This window comes from Mobula birostris, chromosome 1 (assembly GCF_030028105.1).
Source record: "Mobula birostris isolate sMobBir1 chromosome 1, sMobBir1.hap1, whole genome shotgun sequence".
NCBI lineage: Eukaryota > Metazoa > Chordata > Chondrichthyes > Myliobatiformes > Myliobatidae > Mobula > Mobula birostris.
The window spans coordinates 107,259,028-107,281,559 of NC_092370.1; the positions used below are offsets into that span (position 1 = coordinate 107,259,028).

The following is a 22,532-nucleotide window of genomic DNA, read 5'->3' on the forward strand; positions in this document are numbered from 1 at the left end:
AAAGTGGCCACTAAGTGCACATCACTGTTTGATGAAACTCCCTTTCTCTCCACACAAATGCTGAGCATTTTGTTTTAATTCCTATTTCCAGCATCAGTGCTTTTGCTTTTGAATTCCTACATTTTTGTTAAGACTCTTGGAACTTCCCCTCCCAAATGCACTTTGCAATTATCTTCATCCTATAAACTCTTCCAGCTCAATATTATGCTTGAAAAATCATTTTATCTTTAATATTTGGAAGATTTACTTCATTGTTTAATACACGGTGATATAAGAAAATAATTATTCAGTATATTGGCAAATCCTTGTTCGTTCAACATCCCTGTGAGATTCTATTTCAACTAACAACAGCAAGAAACATTTACCCATGTGACAATAGTAAAGATATTTGAAAGGCAGCTATTGGTTTTAAAGCATTACAGGACATTCACATAACAAGAGATTTGATATCAATGCTAGATCCTATTTCACATGTTTGATACTTGTATAGATTATTGTTCATGTCTACTTTAGGGATCACCATCAATCCATTCTGAAGTAAATGTGATTACTGCTTCAGGAGTGAGTAGAAAAAAAGCAAACAATTTAAATGTGATAAGAAACAGTTTCTTCAAGTGCAGATTAGTTAAAGTTGGTCACAATGACATTTAACTTCCTCAGATTACACTTACATTTTAAAGCACTTTATGTACTCAGGGGTTTGAATGATTTTGTTATTGCAATTTGAGTTGTACTGTACACCTGTGAATCTGAATATTCCAAAAATTGTCACTTAGCCTCACTGCTTGGAGAATTTCATTTGTTATCAAATACACTGCTACTGGCCTTGCTGGGGAACATTCAACTACATTTCCTGGTATGAACAATATTCAGTAACTTTTGGTAGAAAACTTACTTAATTATGTGAATGTAAATAAAAAATAGAAGTGCAGCTGTATGAGAACAAAGAATGAAACATTACATGAGTGAAATGTCTGCAAGAAAAGGGATGCGCTGGGGGAAATTTGAAGAACAGATTTAAGGCCAAGATCAGATCAATTATGATTTTACAGAATGGGATAGCAGGCTCAAGTGGCTATGTAATTTACTCCTCCTCCTATTTTTCATGTCTTTTTCGTGATCGAATATAACACAATAAAATAGTGTGGATGTGTCAGCACAAGAATAAAATGTGATAAGGGATCATGAGAGAATACACAAGTGCACATGACACAGAATATACGAGAAAGATTTTGTAAAGGAGAGAAAGAAAATAGGTATAAATGTATACACTTATACACTGAACAGTGGTTGACAAGAGAATAAATTCTAGCCAATACCTTTCTAAAGTTCAAAGTATATTTTATAGTCAGAGTACTTATATTTCACCACATACAACCCCAAAGTTCACATTTCTGTGGGCATACTCAGCAAATCTATAGAATAGTAACTATAACAGGATCAATGAGAGATCATCCAGCAGTAAATAACGAGAACATGAAATAATAAGATAAAGATTCCTTGAAGTGAGATCATTGGCTGTGGGAACATCTCAATGGATGGGCAAGTGAGTGCAGTCCCCATTTTAATTTATTTTAATTATGCGGAGAGCAGAAAGAAATTTGGAAATAGAACATTTGCTTATTTACTATTGCTTAAGAATACTTGCTAATGCTGGAATAACATAGAACATAGAACAAAGAAATTTACAAGACATTAGAGGTCCTTTGGCCCACAATGTTGTGCCGACCATGTAACCTACTCTAGAGACTGCCTAGAATTTCCCTAGCGCATAGCCCTCCGCTTTTGTAAGCTCCATGTACCTATCCAGGAGGGTCTTAAAAGACCCTATTGTTTTTTTTATTATCTGCACTTGAAGATACTGTTTCTGATTGGAAGATTCCCTTTCCATAAAGTGCTAACGTGCATTCACTATAATGCCAAGAGCAATAGCTCAGTTCAAATAACTTGGTTCATTTTTGATATATACAGCAAACATTAGAATCATAAAATTATATGGACAGTTATGCCTGTGCAACAACGTTAACTACTCAATTAATTCCATTCCCACGTTATCCACTTCTAGTTAACTAATTCTCTATTCAGCATTATTATTGCATGTTTCCATTTCAGATATCGCAATTCCAATCACAACAAGCCAAAGTAAAGCAGAGAAACACATACAAAATGCTGGAGGAACTCAGCAGATCAGGCAGTATCCACGGAAATGATTGAACAGCGAACGTTTTAGGCGAGACCCTTCATTAGGACCTCATCAGGTAATGTGATGAATTTTTCCCCCCATTTTATCCCTAGTTCTTTTGTTAGATGCAATAACACAATGTCCTTTGAATTCCAATGTTGTCATCAAAAACAATTTATCCTTATGTACTCAATTAAAATATTCATAACTTGAAAACTTTTTGTATTCAATCAAACTTCTGCTTAAACCTTGCTGCTCTCAGGAGAATATCACCACCTCTTCCAAGGTCTCAGTATATCCCTGGTACTATTCCAATAAATTTTGTTTGCATCCTTTCCTAAGTGGATGGCCAGAACTGAACACAACCCAGCTGACCTCTAATGAGGGTTTTATAAACAAAACAGATAACTTACTTTAAATTATATAGATTTATAATAAAGCTATTGACTTTGCATGTTGCTTTAATAGTGTTGCCACCAACAAATACACATGTGCATACATTTGATGTTCATCTCTTCCTAAAACCTCTTAAAATTGTAACTATTCTGATTTTGACCTCATTCTTCCTGATAAAATAAATTACTGATCACTTTTTGTGTGAAATTCTATCTGCCAGGTATGTCTCTCCCAGTCCATGTCCTCTTGTTGTCTTTTACCAAATAGTTCCATGTTTTTGTTATCTGCATATTTTGAAATGATGTCATTTCCATAGTCTAAGTCATTTGCACAAATCAAAAAGACCAGTGCTTCTACTATTAAATTCAACAAGACATCACAACTCACCTTCCTCCAGTTTGAATATCTTTCACTTCCAATCACTGCAATTTCATATCCATATTTTGACTATCTCTTAAATCATATAGATAGTTAAACAGATAATTATCCAATTGCTTTGCAGCAGGTACAAAATGGGCACATTTGACCTGGTTCTCTCATTGCACTCACATACCACTATCAAGCACTGTGCATTGATTAGGAGAAGCAATTCTGGCTTATTTTCTCCTTGCCTATCTTAAGGATTCTGAAAACAATTGGTTCGACTGCTAAAGAAAGATTGTCTAATGTAGCACAGAGAACAAGTTATTTTAATATGAAAGGCGCAAATCTACAGTACCATTACCAACTCAACTAACCATGTAACATAAAGAAACAAGCTTTTTTGAAAGCGATATTCATTCCAAATAATTTCTTTTCATACTGTTAACAAAAGTAAAAGGAACTACCTTGTCTTTTGAAACTTGGTGCGAGAATGGACATGTCCCATCAGTTTTCTTACAAGTTCCACGTAGGAACCTACCAAGAAGAAAATGAAGATTAAAGGTCGTCAGGGGCCTTCAAGTTTCTAATGTCCTGAAGTGACGACTTTGACAGATTCAAACTACACTTATTTGAAAAGGTTTGAACAAGCAAGGGCTATTTGGAATGGCCTAGAACAGATAATAATAGAGTTAAAAAGAAGGGTTTTAACAGATGATCTCTGGTAAGGGCAGGATCTGGTGACATTATTGTGATGGAAGAGTTGGGCTTGGTGCAGTTTTGGATACTGTGTGATAGTTAAGTTGAGGTCAAACACATCACCAGGACAGAAAATGATCCTGTAGCTACTGATCCACTCAAACTTTGCAGTAAATAAAAGTTGGTGAACAAGATTTATAAAGTGTATCTGTAAATGAATCTAAGCAAAAATGTGTGCTTTAGATAGAACAGTTTTGTGAGGGAGGTGGAATAAAAACAGACAGGCCAATATGAAACTAAAATGTTGAGATTAAGTGATTAACAAAGGACATAAAAATTAGGTAGGTATCTTGCATGGAGAGAAGGATGAAAGGAATAAAATAAGGCAGTGGGGATGAGTTTGATAAAACAAGATGGGATGTCAAAAACAGTAAGAACAGTTTTTTTTAAAACAGATCCTAAGGCAGAAAGGCAGTGAAGAGAAAAATAAAAAGAAATGAAGATGACTAGGATAAGTATTGCTAAAAGGAGATACAAACTGAGAACTATTATTGCAATGTCACCAGATACATTTCCACAAATAACACTGCTTCAAAGTGAATTTCGTATGGGTTAATCACCATTGGGATTTCACCTCCATCTTTTTGAATTAGAGCAATGCAAATTCTCCAAGAGCAAGTTTTTCCTTCTGCATTCTCTAGGCACTCTGCTTAATGCTTACTGTATACTTACCAATCTATTTTTTTCGATTTTAGTGCATCAATGTGCAGAATAAATTTCACCGAATAAAGATTAACAAAAGTTAGATTCAGGAAATATAGATATACCTTGTACAAACTGCAACTTTTTCAGGATCGTGTATATAGGGACAATTGTCTCCTCGGTTGCACTTGCCAAATCTGTTGTAGTACATACAGTATTCCTTCTTCTTGGATTTTTTCTGCTTGGCTTGTCTGATTATAGCCAAGCTGCGCTGCACGGCACGGCTGTAGGCAAAGACATTTGGTTAGATTGTGGAAAAATGAAATCAAATTCTTCTATTCAATGTTAATTTAATACTGGCAATAAAAACAAATCAAAATAATCAGGAAAAAGGCAATAGTAAAATATAATGAATGATTCAGGCAGGCCCCATCTAGAGCATAATGAATAAAAAAGACATACATGAGGAATCAAAAGTCTAGTGCTTTTGGGAAATCTCAGCCCAAAAACTGGGGGACTGCTTTGGCTCAGGAAAGAGGCTTACCTTCTCAGGGGCATAAACAAATAGACGATAAAAGTTGGCCTTGCCAGCAATGCATATATTTCATTAATTAAGTAAAAGGCTTGGGTCGTTCAACTTCTCATGCACTGGGATCAAGAAGGAAAAAGTAAAAAGAAATCATGTGATTTTGTCACTGGTCAGTTGTATATAGGGAATACAGAATCACTTTGGACCCTCTAAAAAAAGGATGACTTAGTTCTGGAAGAAGGTTGCCTGCTGGCATCAGGGGCTTAAAGAGGTTTAGGAACAAGTAATCATCAAGGCATCCAAAGTCACAAGAATTATTTTGAGGATATAGTTGTACATAAAACCTCACAAACACACATTATCTATGAATTTTTAGGCCCCAGTGGTTGGAGGACCTACAATTATAAATCAGAATCCTTCACAGCTCTATCATTCCATGTTAGAATTGAAAATACACTTGGACTAAGATGTTAACTGTCCTGTGCTATCACCAGTGGGATCATCAGTTGATCAGCCACTTGTCTTCAGGAGTTTCCGCCCACTTATGATGAAGACACTCTCGGGGTGGTGGGCTAGCAGTGATAAAGCACCACCTCCCACTGGTGAGCTTAAAAACTTGGCATCTGCCTCTATCAGAGTTGTTGGTCGCTTCCATCCAACAGATAGTCTGCTCTTTAGGTGTCTATGCAACTATTGAAGGGTTTGCAAAGGACAGATACACTGTCCGACTATCTGCCCCTCTGAACGTACTTGGTCCACACCCATGATGATTCTGTCTCTGCTGCTTCAGCTACAGCCCTGCTGGTTGACTTGATCTCTCTTCTAGTGAAGCCAAGGTCATGCAGCCACTGCATTCACTCTGGAATGTGAATGCAATAAAGCCAATAGACAATAGGTGCAGGAGCAGGCCATTCGGCCCTTCGAGCCAGCACCGCCATTCACTATGATCATGGCTGATCATCCACAATCAGTACCCTTTTCCTGCCTTCTCCCCATATCCCTTGACTCCACTATCTTTAAGAGCTCCATCCAACTCTTTCTTGAAAGCATCGAGAGAATTGGCCTCCACTGCCTTCAGAGGCACAGCATTTCACAGATCCACAACTATCAGGGTGAAAAAGTTTTCCCTCAACTCCGTTCTAAATGGCCTACCCCTTATTCTTAAACTGTGGCCTCTGGTTCTGGACTGCCCCAACATCAGGAACATGTTTCCAGCCTCTAGCGTGTCCTATCCCTTAATAATCTTACATGTTTCAATCGGATCCTCTCTCATCCTTCTAAATTCCAGTGTATACAAGCCCAGTCACTCCAATCTTTCAATATATGACAGTCCCGCCATCCCAGGAATTAACCTCTTGAACCTACGCTGCATTCCCTCAATAGCTAGAATGTCCTTCCTCAAATTTGGAGACCAAAACTGCACACAATACTCCAGGTGTGATCTCACCAGGGCCCTGTACAACTGGAGAAGGACCTCTTTGCTCCTATACTCAACTCTCCTTGTTATGAAGGTCGACATGCCATTAGCTTTCTTCACTGCCTGCTGTACCTGCATGCTTACTTTCAGTGACTGATGAACAAGGACACCTAGATCTCGTTTTACTTCCCCTTTTCCTAACTTGACACCATTCAGATAGTAATCTGCCTTCCTGTTCTTGCTATCAAAGTGGATAACCTCAAATTATCCTCATTAAACTGCATCCGCCCACTAACCCGACCTGTCCAAGTCACTCTGCATTCTCATAATATCCTCCTCACATTTCACACTGCCACCCAGTTTTGTGTCATCTGCAAATTTGCTAATGTTACTTTTAATCCCTTCATCTAAATCATTAATGTATATTGTAAATAGCTGCGGTCCCAGCACCAAGCCTTGTGGTACCCCACTAGTCACTGCCTGCTATTCTGAAAGAGATCTGTTAATCCCTATTCTTTGTTTACTGTCTGCCAACCAATTTTCTATCCATGTCAGTACTCTACCCCCAATACCATGTGCTCCAATTTTACCCACTAATCTCCTATGTGGGACCTTATCAAAGGCTTTCTGAAAGTCCAGGTACACTACATCCACTGGCTCTCCCTTGTCCATTTGCTTAGTTACATCCTCAAAAAATTCTAGAAGATTTGTCAAACGTGATTTCCCCTTTGTAAATCCATGCTGACTCGGACCAATCCTGTTACTGCTATCCAAATGTGCAGCTATTTCATCTTTTATTATCGACTCCAGCACCTTCTCCACCACTGATGTCAGGCTAACTGGTCTATAATTCACTGTTTTCTCTCTCCCTCCTTTCTTGTCACGACAATCTACTTCGAATTAATAGCATGAGACCTTCCACCCTCTGTCTCTGCACTCTGATCTTAATTCCGCATACTTGGTTAACTTGCGCTCATGGGGTTCATCGATGTTGTCTTCCCAGGGGACTGTAAGTTCACCAATAACCACTTCTCTACTGGTGTCAGACCATACAATTATATCTGGATGCAATGTGGTGAAAGCTATTTGCTCCAGGAAACTGCCTTTCCCATCCAGGTCAGCCTTGACACCCCAGTCATTGGCAGAAGAATGTATGCTTGATCATGGGCTTGCGCTATACACTCTTGACTTGGAGCCTTTTTTTCACAAATAATATGCGATGTTCTGTGCAGCATGGGGCATGAGATAAGTTGTGCTGCAGTGCTCTCTGCTCAACCGCTTCTGTTACAACTTTGAGAACATTGTTATGTTTCCAAGTGTACATGCCACTGGGAAGATTGACTCTGCATGCATTCAAAATATATTGAAGTGTTCCCTTCTCGCAACCAGCAGCACACTTGACTGTCTTATCTTCATACCAGGTGCTGAGGTTGGCAGGAGTTGGGAGCAGGCCGTACACTGCTCTGCATAGAAAAGAAATGCGGAGCGGTTCCATCTGCCCGCGATAAGGTAGAAGAGGTTAGCTAAAACAGCTGGCCTGGCCAAACAAGGGGTTGGACCTGGTGGGAAAGTGTTTAGCAACAACATTCAACAGATAACTCATACATAAAAAATGAGCATAGATGGTGAAACCATGAATGAAACTGTTAAGATGCTAGAACTGAATTACTTAAATTTGAGTAAACAGGTCTATTCCTAGGCTTCTGTTAACACCTTTTGCCCTTGTGCAAGTCCCTGGTTTCCCAAAGGCACCTACTTCACAAATGTACAGCACAATTATTAACCTGCAATAGCGAAATTGTGGTCAGTGTTCTGAATCCTATACTGAAGCATGAGTAAATAAACAATCCTATATACTCAGGTTTATAGGCTGAATGATGGATTACTGTACATCTTTAAAAGCTTCAAAATGAAAGTTTGCTAGGATTCTTGTATAATCTGAAGCAGGGAAGTTTGCTTAAAATAAGAGGTTGAAAATTCAAAACATAAAATAGGAAGCAGATCTTCATAAGAAACAGTACAGAAAACTGATGAAAATTAGCAAAAAAAAATTGTGATCCAATGAATTCTTCAAAACTGAGATGGATATGCTTTAACAGGGAACAACATAACTGTTGTACAGAACAGTAACCAAAGGTCACCGTACAGATTCTAGTCGGAATCACTTGTTTGTCTTATTCCAATATTTTAAGTGTTGTTTGGTTAAGTCTTGGCAGAGTCCATCATAACATCAAAAACTGCACCCACCAGACCATTCTCAGTTGCAGTCCCAGATCTGACTTCCAATTCAACATAAATGCAGCATGATAAATTAATCTTCATTTGGTCTTCTGTCTTGTACTCCACATCTCCATTATAAAGCGCCACTTTGAAAACTTGAAACCTTCCATTCTCTTCTCAATTCTACAGAGGAATTGCTGACCCAAAACATTGACTTGCTTTGCATAAAGGTGTTACTTGACTGGCTGAGTTCTTCCTACATTTCTTATTATGTTTCAGAGTCCATCATCTGCAGTTTTAGTTAGGTTTTTGTTGACAAATCAAAGAAAATTTGAATTGAAAATTCATCACTTTAGATTAATCATCTCATCATGCAAATATGGGAAATAAAACCAAGCTGTTATATGCTAGAACAGTAAAAAAAAAATGCGTTAACTAACCTTGCAATATGCCTATTCGTGAATGTTTTGGTGAGACTGCTGGATAGGTAGAGGTCACAATTGTCAAGAACAGATTCCGATCTGATTGCTTGAACAAAAGAAGAAAACAAAAGGATTAACTTTTAACTCCCAACAGGTTGGAACCCCACAATTTGGGCACCCAAGGACATCGACACATTCACGTCCCCATTCAATATACATTCCTACCCACTGTGATCGAGATCCTCTTCTGCAATTGGGACTGCCCACACAAGCCACACATCTGATCATTTTAATTGACTCTGCTTTCCTTACTGCCTGTGATCTTTCTTCCCTCCCACCCAAAATGTTCCTACTTGTATGAGTGGCTGTTAAGAAACATCTTTGGTTCAAGTAGAGAGAAGATTTATTCCTGAATATGCTTGAACCTAAGAACAGGCACACAAAATTTATGATGCAGTTGATAGACATGTCAGAGAATATCTCAGGGCAAGTAGAGAATGGGATCAATCTGAATGCTGGCATAAACTCCATGGTCTGAATGACCTCCTTCTAAGTAATAAAATGTGAAAAAGATTTATTCCTCTCCACTGACAGTCTTCTAACTGGGTAATCACATAGAATTATCTTAAATATGATAAACAGGATCAACAATTGCCTTTAATTTGGTAAATAGACAGTAATTAGGACAAGAGGTCATGTCTAATAATGCTTCGTTGTGTGTGCACACAAATGAATGTCCACCAACTGCACTGCCTATATATTGTACATTTTACATAATCATGCATTAGAAGTTGGACTCTGCAAACAACACAAATACTTTGGTTACACGACAAACTGTCTACACCTAAGACTGAAGCAGTGCAATTTAATTACAGGAGACAGAGTGTTTGCTTCACTGGAGTCTTCAATGACTTAAGGTGTTGCAAAACTGGCTCCCCATCTGTTCCTCTGCAAGTAAAAGCTTAAGTCAACTGAATTTAGCATATTTTACTATGACAGTGTTAAAAATATTTCACAAAATACAATGAAACCATAACACACAGAATTAACAAAGGTAAGAAAATTAATTAAATATCTGACCAGTATATCCAGGAACATGCAAGCATGTTGATTAATCCTATCCTATGCTCTCCTTGTCTTTCCAATCCAATACTGAATGCTTACAGAGCTTCAGCCTCAAATACCAACTTTAAAGGAAATTGTATTGCCTCTGAACTATGTGAGTGTACCCATAGTTTTTTTTCTGTTCCCCATTCAAAAAATCACACTTTTTATTTTATTTCCTCTTATTTCAAAGTCACCAACATGATTATAAAACAGTTTATTTCCACTTACATTGTTCCATACTTTTATTTTTTATTCATGCTTTTATTTATATTGTAACTTATAGTAATTTTTAATGTCTTGAACTGTACTGCTGACAAACAACAAATTTCATGACATAGTGTACTCAGTGAAAATGAACCTGATTCTCCTATCTTAAACATTCCACAGTGTTAGGCATGAGTGTATTTATTTCTCGAGACACAGCACAGGGTGGACCCTTCTGGCCCTTCAAATTGTGCAAGCCAGCAACCCCCAATTTAACCCTCGCCTAATCATGGGACACTTTACAATGATCAATTAACTTACTAACTGGTACATCCTTGACCTGTGGGAGGAAACCAAATCACCCAGGGGAAACCCATGTAGTCATGGGGAGAATATATAAACTCCTTACATGCAGCAGCGGGAATTGAATCCAGGTCGTTAGCACTGTAATCACCATGTGCTAACCACTATGCTACCATGCTTTATATAGCCGCAAAAGCTTTGAGGGTGACCTTGAGAATGGGAACATGAAACACAACATGAACACAGGGGCAGGACTCGGGAAGAGTGGTGGCAAGTAATAATTGATTTGGCGGTTTGAGCTGGTACGAATGTATTAGGCCACTTACTCCAGCATTTTATATACGTGGACTGAGCATAAAAGAAGAGCAGTTGGGGGCTCAAAAGAAGTTTACTGGGGCCTCAACGACGGGCAGGATCGTGACCAGTGCCGCAAATTGGGCAGAGTGGGCTGTGTGTTGCAGTGAGGGGGCCAATGCACATCTAGGTAAGTATTTTAATAGTTGCTCTGTTCTGTGCTAATAAACAAAATTTTTGAAACAGGCAAGAAGAATTTGTAAACATGAGGAATTCTGCAGATGCTGGAAATTCAAGCAACACACATCAAAGTTGCTGGTGAATGCAGCAGGCCAGGCAGCATCTCTAGGAAGAGGTACAGTCGACGTTTCAGGCCGAGACTCTTCATCAGGACTAACTGAAGGAAGAGCTAGTAAGAGATTTGAAAGTGGGAGGGGGAGGGGGAGATCCAAAATGATAGGAGAAGACAGGAGGGGGAGGGATGGAGCCAAGAGCTGGACAGGTGACTGGCAAAAGGGATATGAGAAGATCATGGGACAGGAGGCCCAGGGAGAAGGAAAAGGGGGAGGGGGGAGAAAACCAGAGGATGGGCAAGGGGTATAGTGAGAGGGACAGAAGGAGAAAAAGGAGAGAGAGAGAAAGCATGTGTGTATATAAATAAATAACGGGTCGGGTACAAGGGGGAGGTGGGGCATTAGCGGAAGTTAGAGAAGTCAATGTTCATGCTATCAGGTTGGAGGCTACCCAGACGGAGTATAAGGTGTTGTTCCTCCAACCCGAGTGTGGCTTCATCTTTACAGTAGACGAGGCCGTGGATAGACATGTCAGAATGGGAATGGGATGTGGAATTAAAACGTGTGGCCACTGGGAGAAGAATTTGTGTCTTTTTGCCCTACCAACCAGATTCTTTACAGCATGCTTTCTGCTCTTCTGTAAGTATATTGTGGTTATCTAAGTGAGTGTTGATTAGTTGTGAAATGCATGATGTTACAATTTTATATATAGTTTGTAAACAAATGGTGGATGATATTTTGATGGGACATTTGTGATTTCTGCTTCAGTAAGAGATAAGTTTTTACTTCCGTCGAATATTCCGGCACTTTTTCAGGATTCTTAAGAAAATTGTTGATATGCTTTGTGTATAGATGAAGGCAGGTAATTTTTTTTTATACCAACCATTATGAATATTATCACTGCCGTTTCTTTTTCAGCTTTGGGTATTTTTTTGTAACTGCTTTTTGCATATCCATTCTAACTTTAGGTGTTTGCATGTCTTAAACTGTGTGAGTGTATTATTCTTCCTCCCTCATCCAGCTTGCTCCTTAATCGTGCGTCACCCTGTTTGAAAAGATATTAGACCAAAAGTTCATAATCTTCGTGTTTGTTGGTAATTCTGAGCTCGGTTGGTAAAATTTTGGTACATTAATTTTATTATAGATATATTGTATAAACCTTTTTCATTGTTCCAGAACTGGTAATACAGTTATCTATATTTGGTGTGTTTCCTGTGTAATCCCTTTATACTGGGTGTTTTTGGAAATGTGGTTCACTAGCCCTTCGCTAACAGCCAGGGTGCATATGACTTTAGTTCCGCCAAACCCGTAAGGTTGGGATGTCTCACCCACCAAAACCCCGGTTTGTGTGAACGCTGTGTGATTTACTGCCTCCTACAATCACCCTTTGGCAAGAAATAACAGATCGTAAACTGCATACAATTATAGAGAAAGTATAAGAACGCTAACTTAACCAAACAGTTATTAAAGAAAGGAAAGAAACAAAAGGGCATATGTGCACACAAGTTGGAGCTCATCTTGCAATTTTCTTTGACTCGCATACTGGACCCTCGATCTGCGTGAAAGCACACACCACTTTCTGAATGTCACTCAAAATCCATCTTGAACAAATGGACTCTCCCATGGGAGTACTGGTTCACAAGTCCAGCTTCAAGAATTATTTTGCCCCTTAGAGAATCTCAAAGGACAAGAGGGCACAGCCTCAGATTAGAGGGGTGTCCATTTAAGACTGAGATTCGGAGAAATTTCTTTAGCCAAAGGGTGTTGAATTTGTGGAATTTATTACCACAAGAAGCTGTGGAGGCCAGGTCATTGGGTGTATTTAAGGCAGTACTTAATAAGCTTTGATTGGACAGGGCATCAAAGATTACGGGGAAAAATCTGGGGAGAGGGCCTGAGGAAGGGAAGAAAGGATCAGCCATGATTGAATGGTGGAGCAGACTCGATGGACCAAATGGCCTAATTCTGCTCCTTTGTCTTATGGCGATGATATGTGAACCTTTTCATGTAAAATTTGGCGTAGTTGGCAAGGATCTGGCAAGTGCAGCAGACAGCAAAAATGATTCAGAATAACAGTAAGGAAGACACCACACCCACCACCACCATACGAAGAATACCAAGTAACAGGGTGAACCAATAACTTCACACGGTTTAGCAGCCTGGCCAATTTAATGGTAGACTAGGGCAGGAGTCCCCAACCCTTTTTGCACCGCAGACCGGTTTAATATTGACAATATTCATGCGGACCAGCCGACCGGGGGGTGGGGGGGGGGGGGGAGGGTGGTGTTCAAGTAGAGTTAAACTCACATCAACATGTCTTTTACAGTTAGGGTTGCCAACTTTCTCACTCCCAAATAAGGGACAAAAGTAGCAGACAAATACGGGACACTTGTGTTTACTCCGAGAAAGACTACCGTGACCATGAAGCCTTGCACGGTCACCTGTGTGTGCATGCACGTATGTGCCGATTTTTCTTTCCTCAAATCGATTTTGAGCGATTCTGTTCAGTAAAACTACACTGTACATACAGTTTCTACTTTATATAGGCTGTATATTTATCATATCATTCCTGCTTTTACTATATTTTAGTGTGATTTTAGGTTTTATGTGTTATTTGGTATGATTTGGAAGGTTATTTTTTGGGTCTGGGAATACTCGAAAATTTTTCCCATATAAATTAATGGTAATTGCTTCTTCGATTTATGCCATTTCGGCACGAAAGATTTCATAGGAACACTCTACCTTAGCGGTGGAAATACGGGACAAGCAAGGTCCCGTGTGGGACAAACCACTTTAGCCCAATATATGGGATGTCCCGGCAAACACAGGACAGTTGGCAACTCTTTGTTCAAGTTCAACAGTGCGTGATAGGGAATGAGGAAAGGTGCAGCTGACTCATATCATTTCCTTGCGGCCCGGTAGCACATGCTTTGCGGCCCGGTGGCTGGGGACCGCTGGACTAGGGTCTATGGTGCACAGGTTGATTTGATGGACAAGCTGGACCTCCAAGGGGAAAAGATGGGACACTACCTTGGGCCCACTGTAAAGGGATTAGGGTTCCTGGAGAAGAAGGGGAGGTAAAGATATGCTTTTAGGCTGCTGGCAGCTATCATAAAACAACACAAGACAATCTCTCGGATAGAGGAGGAAATAGGGAATCTTAAACACGAGAGGGAGTGGGGTGGAGGAGAAACCAGAATCCATGACCACCTACTCCTCCAAGGCATTTGGTGGATTTGGGGAATCGGCATAGACAGAAGTTGGGGAAACCATCAGCAGTGTGATTATTAAGGATACAAGATTCAAAGGAAAGGTAGAGTGATCGTATCTGACTGGGAAATGGGTGCCCTTGGAGGACAGACATCAAGCCATAGGTTGAACAATGCCCTATGGGGAACAGAGGGAAAGAATTGTGGAAATTGTGGAAAGGGTTAAGATCTGTGCTCACCAGACAGTGTGCAGACACTTTGCACAACATTTCTTTTCAAGTGTGGGCACCAAGTTCACTGAGTATACCAAGTCAAGATGAAGATGCAAACGAAGGATTCAAGCGCAACTCTTATACTAGTGGACAGTTATTTTACCACTTCTCAAGTACTAGTGGCTTTTAACACATGGATTTAATTGGTCAATTACACTTGAAACGTATATGATTGGTTCACAGAGTTTCCATTGTCTCAGTATTTGCATACAACTGGTCAATTTCTGTATAAAAATGGCAACTCTTTGTTCAGACTTCAGAGCAGTGTGGTGACAGGGGCCAAGCAGTTCTCTTTGTAGACAAGTAAATAAAGTGTGGTTAGGGAATCAGTGCAAGTTGTCGGCGTCCTTTTAACTGCCGATGACAGTTAGTGGAGGTTCCACCAAGATGGCTAACCCTCGATTTTGTTATACGGGAGAATGAAATTGTGCCCTGGCAGCTGATCAGTCCCAAATCCTAGATAGCTCATATTTGAGCAAAGGACTGATTATGCTGTTGGAATGCAAATTTCTTGCTGTGTGGAGTAGTCAAGGTAGGCCATCACATCAGTCGCCAACATATTGAGAAACTTAGGTAATGGAGTTAATGGAGGAAAATTGTGGCAGTTAAAAAAAAAACGGGGGAGTACCTTGAGTGAGGTTCAGGTCCATCAAGTGCACCTATGGACTGGATCTCATGAACAGAGTGTAAGTAAGAATACATACTATATTTCAGATTAACCCTTGAGGTGGGTATGTCCATTTTAATAAATGTTACAATAAATGGGCTGCAACTCAGGTTAAGGGAAATGTATTCTGTTACTTGCGTGGGATGAGAAGTGTTAATTAGAACTCTTGAGTGTTTTGTAACATTATCAAACTTAGTTAAACCATCAGAGAGTTAAATCTACGTAGGGAGATGGGGCATATATTGTACACATTGTTTAGAAAAAATTGCAATGGCTATCCTATGCATTTTGACTGTACTACTGTTTTAAATTTAATCTAAATGGCAGTGACCAAGTTTTGGCTGATCATTCTACTTCCAATTTTACTGTAAACTTAGTTTTAATATTAATTGCTCTATATGCATTTAACCAATGTGACCTACAACTTTGATAACAGTCAGCTTCCACCTCCACCACCACCACCTCAGACTATGCCGTTTATTTTAAATAACCCCTTCCCAAACTACAATTATAGTTCTACCCATTGTAAAGATTTCTGAACCGGTTATTCTTACTGTAAATGAACAATTAAATTTCTTGGTTGATACTGGAATCACCTTTTTCACAATTCATGCTTTTAATTGGGCATGAGCACCCTTAAACAATGAATCAGTTAAGTACTGTGGGACTTGCGGACCACAAGTCACTTTATCTGCTTCTTATAATGTCACTTAACAGCTTTTCAGATGTAAAGGAGAACATCAAGTCCTAAGTCTTTCCTCAACACAGAATTATAATTAAATGTTTGCTTGCTCAAGTAACAGAGACTCCATGAGTGAAAGGAGGTAACAATGTGGGGCAAATAATGTCTGCTGAACCCTTTTAAAGGGCAATTAGATCTTATAAAAACTCTTCCATGGTGCTTCAGTATGTGGATAATTTGCTTGTATGTTTGCCAAATCATAAAACCTCTGAACAAGATTTTTGGACTAAAGTACGCTGTGTGCAACAGCATCAAGGATAGGTATAATCAAAATGAGTAGGATGCACCAATATTCCTATTATAGCAGATAAAGTGATCGCAAACTGTATGATCTGCTAGAGAGATAATCTCAGGAAAACACTGCCAGTATCTGCCACTGCTGGGCCCTCCTCTTGGGAGGTCATTTATACATCTTCAAATAGACTTCATGCAATTACCTTGTTATATACACCTGTTAGGGTGCATTCTCCAGTTACCTTATAAGGTAACCGTAGCCTTCAGCCAGGAGCAGATATCATCAGGTGGTTCCCAACCTTCACAGAGTGTTTTGACCCTTAACCACGACACTCTCCAGTTGATGGGCCGGTAGTGGTGGCCAAATTACTGCCCATCTGCTCCTGGCTTCCAGCTTCCCTCCTCTCGCCTACTCCAAATCCAAGAAGACGCTCGTTCTGCCTCTTCCCCCATCCTACGAGCTGCTTGTTTTTTGCTCCTTTCGTCCAGGCCCAGATCTGACAACAACTGCCATGCTGATTTGGCTGGGAAAACTCTGGAGCTGATCTCCACGGGGAACAACCATGCGGGCCATCCCTTGTCTTTACACTCCTGCCCTAAGGGCTGGTACTTCAAGGCCTTTCGGTTGACCACAGTACAATGTCCAGGCGTAGGGTTGTGTGCACCACATCCGGAAACTGCAACCTCCTTCCCACATCGACCCTCATCTCCCAGGACCTGGCCGTTAGCAGCAGATTGGGCTTTGGTTGTTTGGTTACCAACGGCCTAGCTCCCTCTTTGATGAAGGTGATGGCCTTCCTCAAATCTGTGCCAGCCGTCCTCTTCTTGCATCTCTCCCGCTCTAGTGTGTCAGCAAGAGCCAAGAGCACCCTATCATGGCGCCACCTATACCTTCCTTGAGTTACAGCTGTTTTACACTCGGACAGTATATGAACCTGTGTCCCCTTTTGACCACAGAGCTTACAGTTTGGGTCCTCTCTCATCCCCCATGTGTAAAGATGCAATGGTGAAGGAAGGGTGTCATACACTGATCGCAAGAGGATGTTTTAACTAAGCACTTGTTAATGTATGTTTATTTCCTCAATGGTTAGAAGTCTATCTAACTTGTAGAAATGATGCTGTAATTGTTCCTAAGCTCCTAGAATTTATTTCAAGGTTTGAAATCCCTGAGTGATAACAGTCCTCACTTTACCGGTAAAGTGATAGAGGAGTTAACAAAAACCTTGCAGTGTAAACATCACACTGCTTAACCGTACCACACACAATCTATGGGGGCAGTAAAAAGTCAAAATGGGGCCCGGAAAAACTGCTTGGCTATATTGTGTTAGGAACCTGGACTAAAGTGGTCAAAGATGCTTCCACTGGGTCTTAAGACAATGCTCTATGTTCCAAACCTTGTAAAAGGCCTATCTCTGCATAAGATAGTATTTGGATATCCCATGTACTTGACAGTTGCTCCGCCCCTTTTGATTAAACAAACGAATATCCATGAGTAAAAGAACGTGGCAGTTTTGTGTAGCACTACTACCACTCTTAAAGGTTACCAGCAACAGGTGTTTGAAGCCCAAGAAGGTCATGATGACTGCAGCATGCCATACATAGCTACCAGGAGATTAAGTATTGGTGAGATCTACCAATACCTTGAGCCCTTATGGGAAGGTGCATTTCAAGAACTGCTAACCACATATGCCGCTCAGAGGAAGCCAACTTGGGTCCATGCATTGCACATTAAGCTATTGGTGCCACCAGACCAGGGAACCAGAAGCAAGATGAACCATGATGACAAGTGTAACAGCAACATTTTGGTTTAGCACATTTACATTTAGCAAATTACTTTGGCCATCAGTCTTCGGGTCTGAGGATAAATTAGTGGACTTAATTTGCAGTGCAGCTCTGAGCAATGGGTTTTTCCAAAAGCCGTGAATCTCAGACTAGACAATGCAGATTAAAATTCATCTTGATGTCTGTATTGTGGGTGTGAATCAGGAGGAGTAAAGTCTGTGTGTAGTTTCAAAGAATGCATTGTAGATACAGATAGATAGATACTTTATTGATTACAAGTACACAAATACTATATAAAAATATTAGAAAAGAAATAAGAAAGAATAAAAAAAAAAGTTACCTCAAACAGTCTAACAGGAAGTGGTCATCACCTCCTTGGCTATAGCTTGACTCACTATACAGCCTTGGCCAAGAGTAAAAATAACCTCAAAAAACCTCATATTGCAGCAGCACAGTGGTCTTAGTCTATTACTAAAAGTGCTCCTCTGTTCTACTATGGCCTCCAGTTTGTCCAGTTTGACTCCTATAACAGAGCCAACTTTTCTAAACAGTTTATTGAGCCTATTGGCATCACCCATGTTGATGTTGTTGCTCCAGCACACCACTGCATAGAAGATTGTACTGGCAACAGACTGGTAGAACATGTGAAGGAGAGGCCTGCATACTCCAAAGAAGCTCAGTCTTCTCAGGAAGTAGAGATACAATGTAAATATGGAATTGGCCTTTGATGTTTAGCACATAAAATTTTGAGCTCCACATTGGGTCAGCCAGACCTTTTGACCAAAAACGTCTCCATATGATGCCTGCTATACCTTGTTTTGCTGAATAAAGAAGCTGCTTTGTATCTATCAATACTTTTCTCTGGTGACTTCATTTATGCAACAAGGAATGACTAACTTAATTATTTGATCATTACTGCTTCGAATCTTTCTGCAAGAGTACCACAACCTTTTTATGGTTTGGAGGCTTCTGTGCCTCAGTGACCTGGACTGGAGTCAGGGCTTTACATTTTGGCTCTTGGTAAGGGTAGAGACCAGATCAAGAGCAGTCCACTGTTCCTCCAAATTTGAGGTTCAACTCAAGGCTAACAACCCTGACTGGTAAAACAAAATTGTTATGGAAACAGCAGTGGAGAAGCATTCTAGAGTCTTCACCTGGAACTTGCATAACTGATGATAGTGAAAACTGAGCTACTGACACAATGAAGGAAGCCCTGAACATCGCCAGACATGGAAGACCTTCATTGCTACCCTAAATGTCAGTAGAGAGCTTGCAATCTTAAGTAATTGTAATGTGTTATATGTTTTGGATAGTCTGTGCATCTGTTTTCTTTCTAAGAATTTTGTTAATGGGACAGTGAAAGACGGTCAGTACTTTATGGGGTAGCACTTCCTCAGTTATAAGCAGTTCAACTTGATGGTCCTTGCTATGAATGTAATTCCCCAACTGCTAAGGAAAGGTAAAGAATGCTGGTGTAGGTTGTACAATGCTAAAACACGCAATCATCCAGAGGGGTGATTCTAAAGTGGTCGGGGGCTCAAAGGAAGTGTATTGGGGTTTCACCGACGGGCTGGATCACGAATGTTGCTGCGGATCAGGCAGAGCAGGAAGTGTGCTGAAGTGATGGGGGCTCATGCACATCAAGGTAAGTATTTTAATGCTTGCTCTGTTCTGTCCTAATAAAGCAGCGGTTCCCAACCACCGGGCTGCAGAGCATTTGCTACCAGGCCGCGAGGAAACGATATGATTTGGCGATATGAGTCAGCTGCACCTTTCCTCATTCCGTCACCCCCACTGTTGAGCTTGAACGCACACGAGGTCATTACCCACGCATCATCCATGTCAGCGCAGGAAGGAGATCAACTCCTTAAGCTTGCAAATGACGGCAGGCTGAAAAGTATATTTGACATAACATCTCTGCCGGCATTCTGGATCAAGGTCAAGGCTAAATATCCTGAGAGAGCCACGAAAGCACTGAAAACGTTGCTTCCATTTCCAACATATCTCTGCAATGAATGCAACGAAAACTAAATTGCGGAATAGACTGGACATAAGGAACCCCCTTCGAGTATCGCTGTCTCCCATCACCCCTCGATAGGACCGTCTTGTTGCAGGAAAGCAAGCCCAGGGCTCCCACTGATTCAGCGATATTGGTGTGTTGCAATGATTTTATATGTTCATATGGGGAAAATATGTGCTGTGTGTTTAATATCCAAACGTTACTTAAAATGTTATGATGCTATTGACTGATAAGTGACTTATATAACCATATAACAATTACAGCACGGAAATAGGCAACCTCGGCCCTTCTAGTCCGTGCCGAAAGCTACTCTCACCTAGTCCCACCGACTTGCACTCAGCCCATAACCCTCCATTCCTTTCCTGTCCATATAGCTATCCAATTTTCTTTAAATAATATCGAACCTGCCTCTACCACTTCTACTGGAAGTTTTTTCAACACTTACTTCAAGCTCCCCTGTCCTCCCCTGATGATTGACATCACTATATTCATGCGAAGAAAATATGCGCTGTGTGTTTAATATTAAATTTGTTAGATAAACCCTTTTAGAAACGAAATTGAGTGTATTAGCCCCTTATTACCAATATTCCAGTCGTGATTAACACCCCCCCCCCCACCGAACAGAATCGCCGAAAATGATTTGCAGAGAATAATATCAGCAGGTACACCCATGCGCAGGTCACGCATGCGCACTGGTGCCCGCACAAGTCTCCATGATCATTGTAGTCTTTCTTGGGGTAAACACAACGTATTTTTTGACTGCTACTCTTGTCCGTTGGCAACCCTACCCCCCCCCCCCCCCCCCGGGGTCGGCCGGTCCGCAAGAATATTGTCACTATTAAACTGGTCCGCAGAGCAAAAACGGTTGGGGACCCCTGTAATAAAGGAAGTCTTAAAACAGATAAATAGAATTTGAACGCAAACAACAGGAATTCTGCAGATGCTGGAAATTCAAGCAACACACATCAAAGTTGCTGGTGAACGCAGCAGGCCAAGCAGCATCTGTAGGAAGAGGTGCAGTCGACATTTCAGGCTGAGACCCTTCGTCAGGACTGTCCTGACGAAGGGTCTCGGCCTGAAACGTCGACTGCACCTCTTCCTAGAGATGCTGCTTGGCCTGCTACGTTCACCAGCAACTTTGAGGTGTAAGTAGAATTTGAGTTTTCTGCCTTACCGGCCAGATCCACAAACCTTGTGGTGTAACAATTCTCTTAAAATTACCAATCATAATAAAGCTCTGTTGTACAACTTCTGAAGTATCTGTATTCTTTCAACAGCGTAGAGCCCAGCATTGTACGAGTACTATAAGGTCTTTGTTGTGATAAAATCAAAAATTCAATTAGTTTTTATATTAACTGGCTCATGAACCATTGGCTCAAATTACTATTTTATCCACATGACTGAGCCAGTTTCTGTTCAAAGTGTGATTACTCCTGATCCTTTCCTGCAAAAATGCATTGCGTTACAATTTAATTGCAACAAATTGCATCTTTCACTTTTTTTTTTAAACTTACTCTCCAGTCCAACCAAAATTCCTTTGGAAGTTACCACAGACTTCTTAAAATAAAACAAACTATTTTGCTTTTAACTCCAAACATTAAACAATCTCCCTTTCTTAGCATATAGCCAAACCATTTGTGCGCTCAGTGCACTGAAGTGACCACAGTAGAAATCCATTGCTGTCCTGATGCAATTCTCAACCTAAACTGCTTCCATAGATACTGTTCTTCTAGCAATTTACTTTTTGGTCAAAATTCCAGCATCTTCAATATTTTATCTCCATTCTGACAACCTTTGTTACTCTATTGGTACAAATCAGTCTAGCTTACTGCAAAAAGACAAGTGAATTTCTTGTGCGTTCAGCATTATTTTCTGCATAGACAACAGGGTGCAGACCATATTAGATTTGTTAATGAGTAATAAGCCAAAGTTAATTAAAAGACTGATGAAGGGAGAACATTTATCTAATGATAATCATCATACAATGGGGAACAACTGAAAGACAGAAATAAGAAATAACTACTTGGATTTCAGACTGAGGCAGGGCTGACTTCCATGTAATAGAACAGAAACTATTCACAGTAGACACATTTGTAACTGGGTCAAACAACAGGATATCTGTTAAAAGTGCAAAAAAGATAATTTAACGTGTTGTATAACCAGGTTGCTCTGCTAAAGGGAAAGAAAGCTCTATAGAGACAGAACAGGAACAGGCCTTTCAGCCTATAAAGGCTCAACTGAGCATGATGCCAAATTGAACTAATTCCCTCTGACTGTACCTGTCCCATATCCCTCTATTTCTTCGATATTCATGTGTTTATACAAGAACTCTTGAACACCAACATGGTATCTGCTTCCACTATTAACTCTAACAGCGTGTTCTCGGCACCTACCACTTTGTGTAAAATTTGACCCCATAACCCTTTAACCTTCCCCCTCCTCACCTTAAAACTAGTGTTTGACATTTCTAACCTGGCG

General features: G+C 40.3%; 1 protein-coding gene across 5 annotated transcripts in view; it reads right to left on the minus strand.

The window, feature by feature from the left end:
• zc3h3 (zinc finger CCCH-type containing 3) overlaps window positions 1-22,532 on the minus strand; it is a 292,758-nt gene that overhangs the window by 111,303 nt on the left and 158,923 nt on the right. For all 5 annotated transcript variants that reach the window (XR_011886238.1, XM_072259794.1, XM_072259780.1 and 2 more), the window contains exons 6-8: window positions 8,946-9,033; window positions 4,465-4,623; window positions 3,406-3,475 (exon numbers count right to left, since the gene is read on the minus strand). Coding sequence is in view for 4 of the 5 variants with exons in the window: in XM_072259794.1 (XP_072115895.1) it covers window positions 3,406-3,475; window positions 4,465-4,623; window positions 8,946-9,033 (317 nt within the window). In the remaining variant the exon portion in view is untranslated. The remainder of the gene's footprint in view (window positions 1-3,405; window positions 3,476-4,464; window positions 4,624-8,945; window positions 9,034-22,532) is intronic.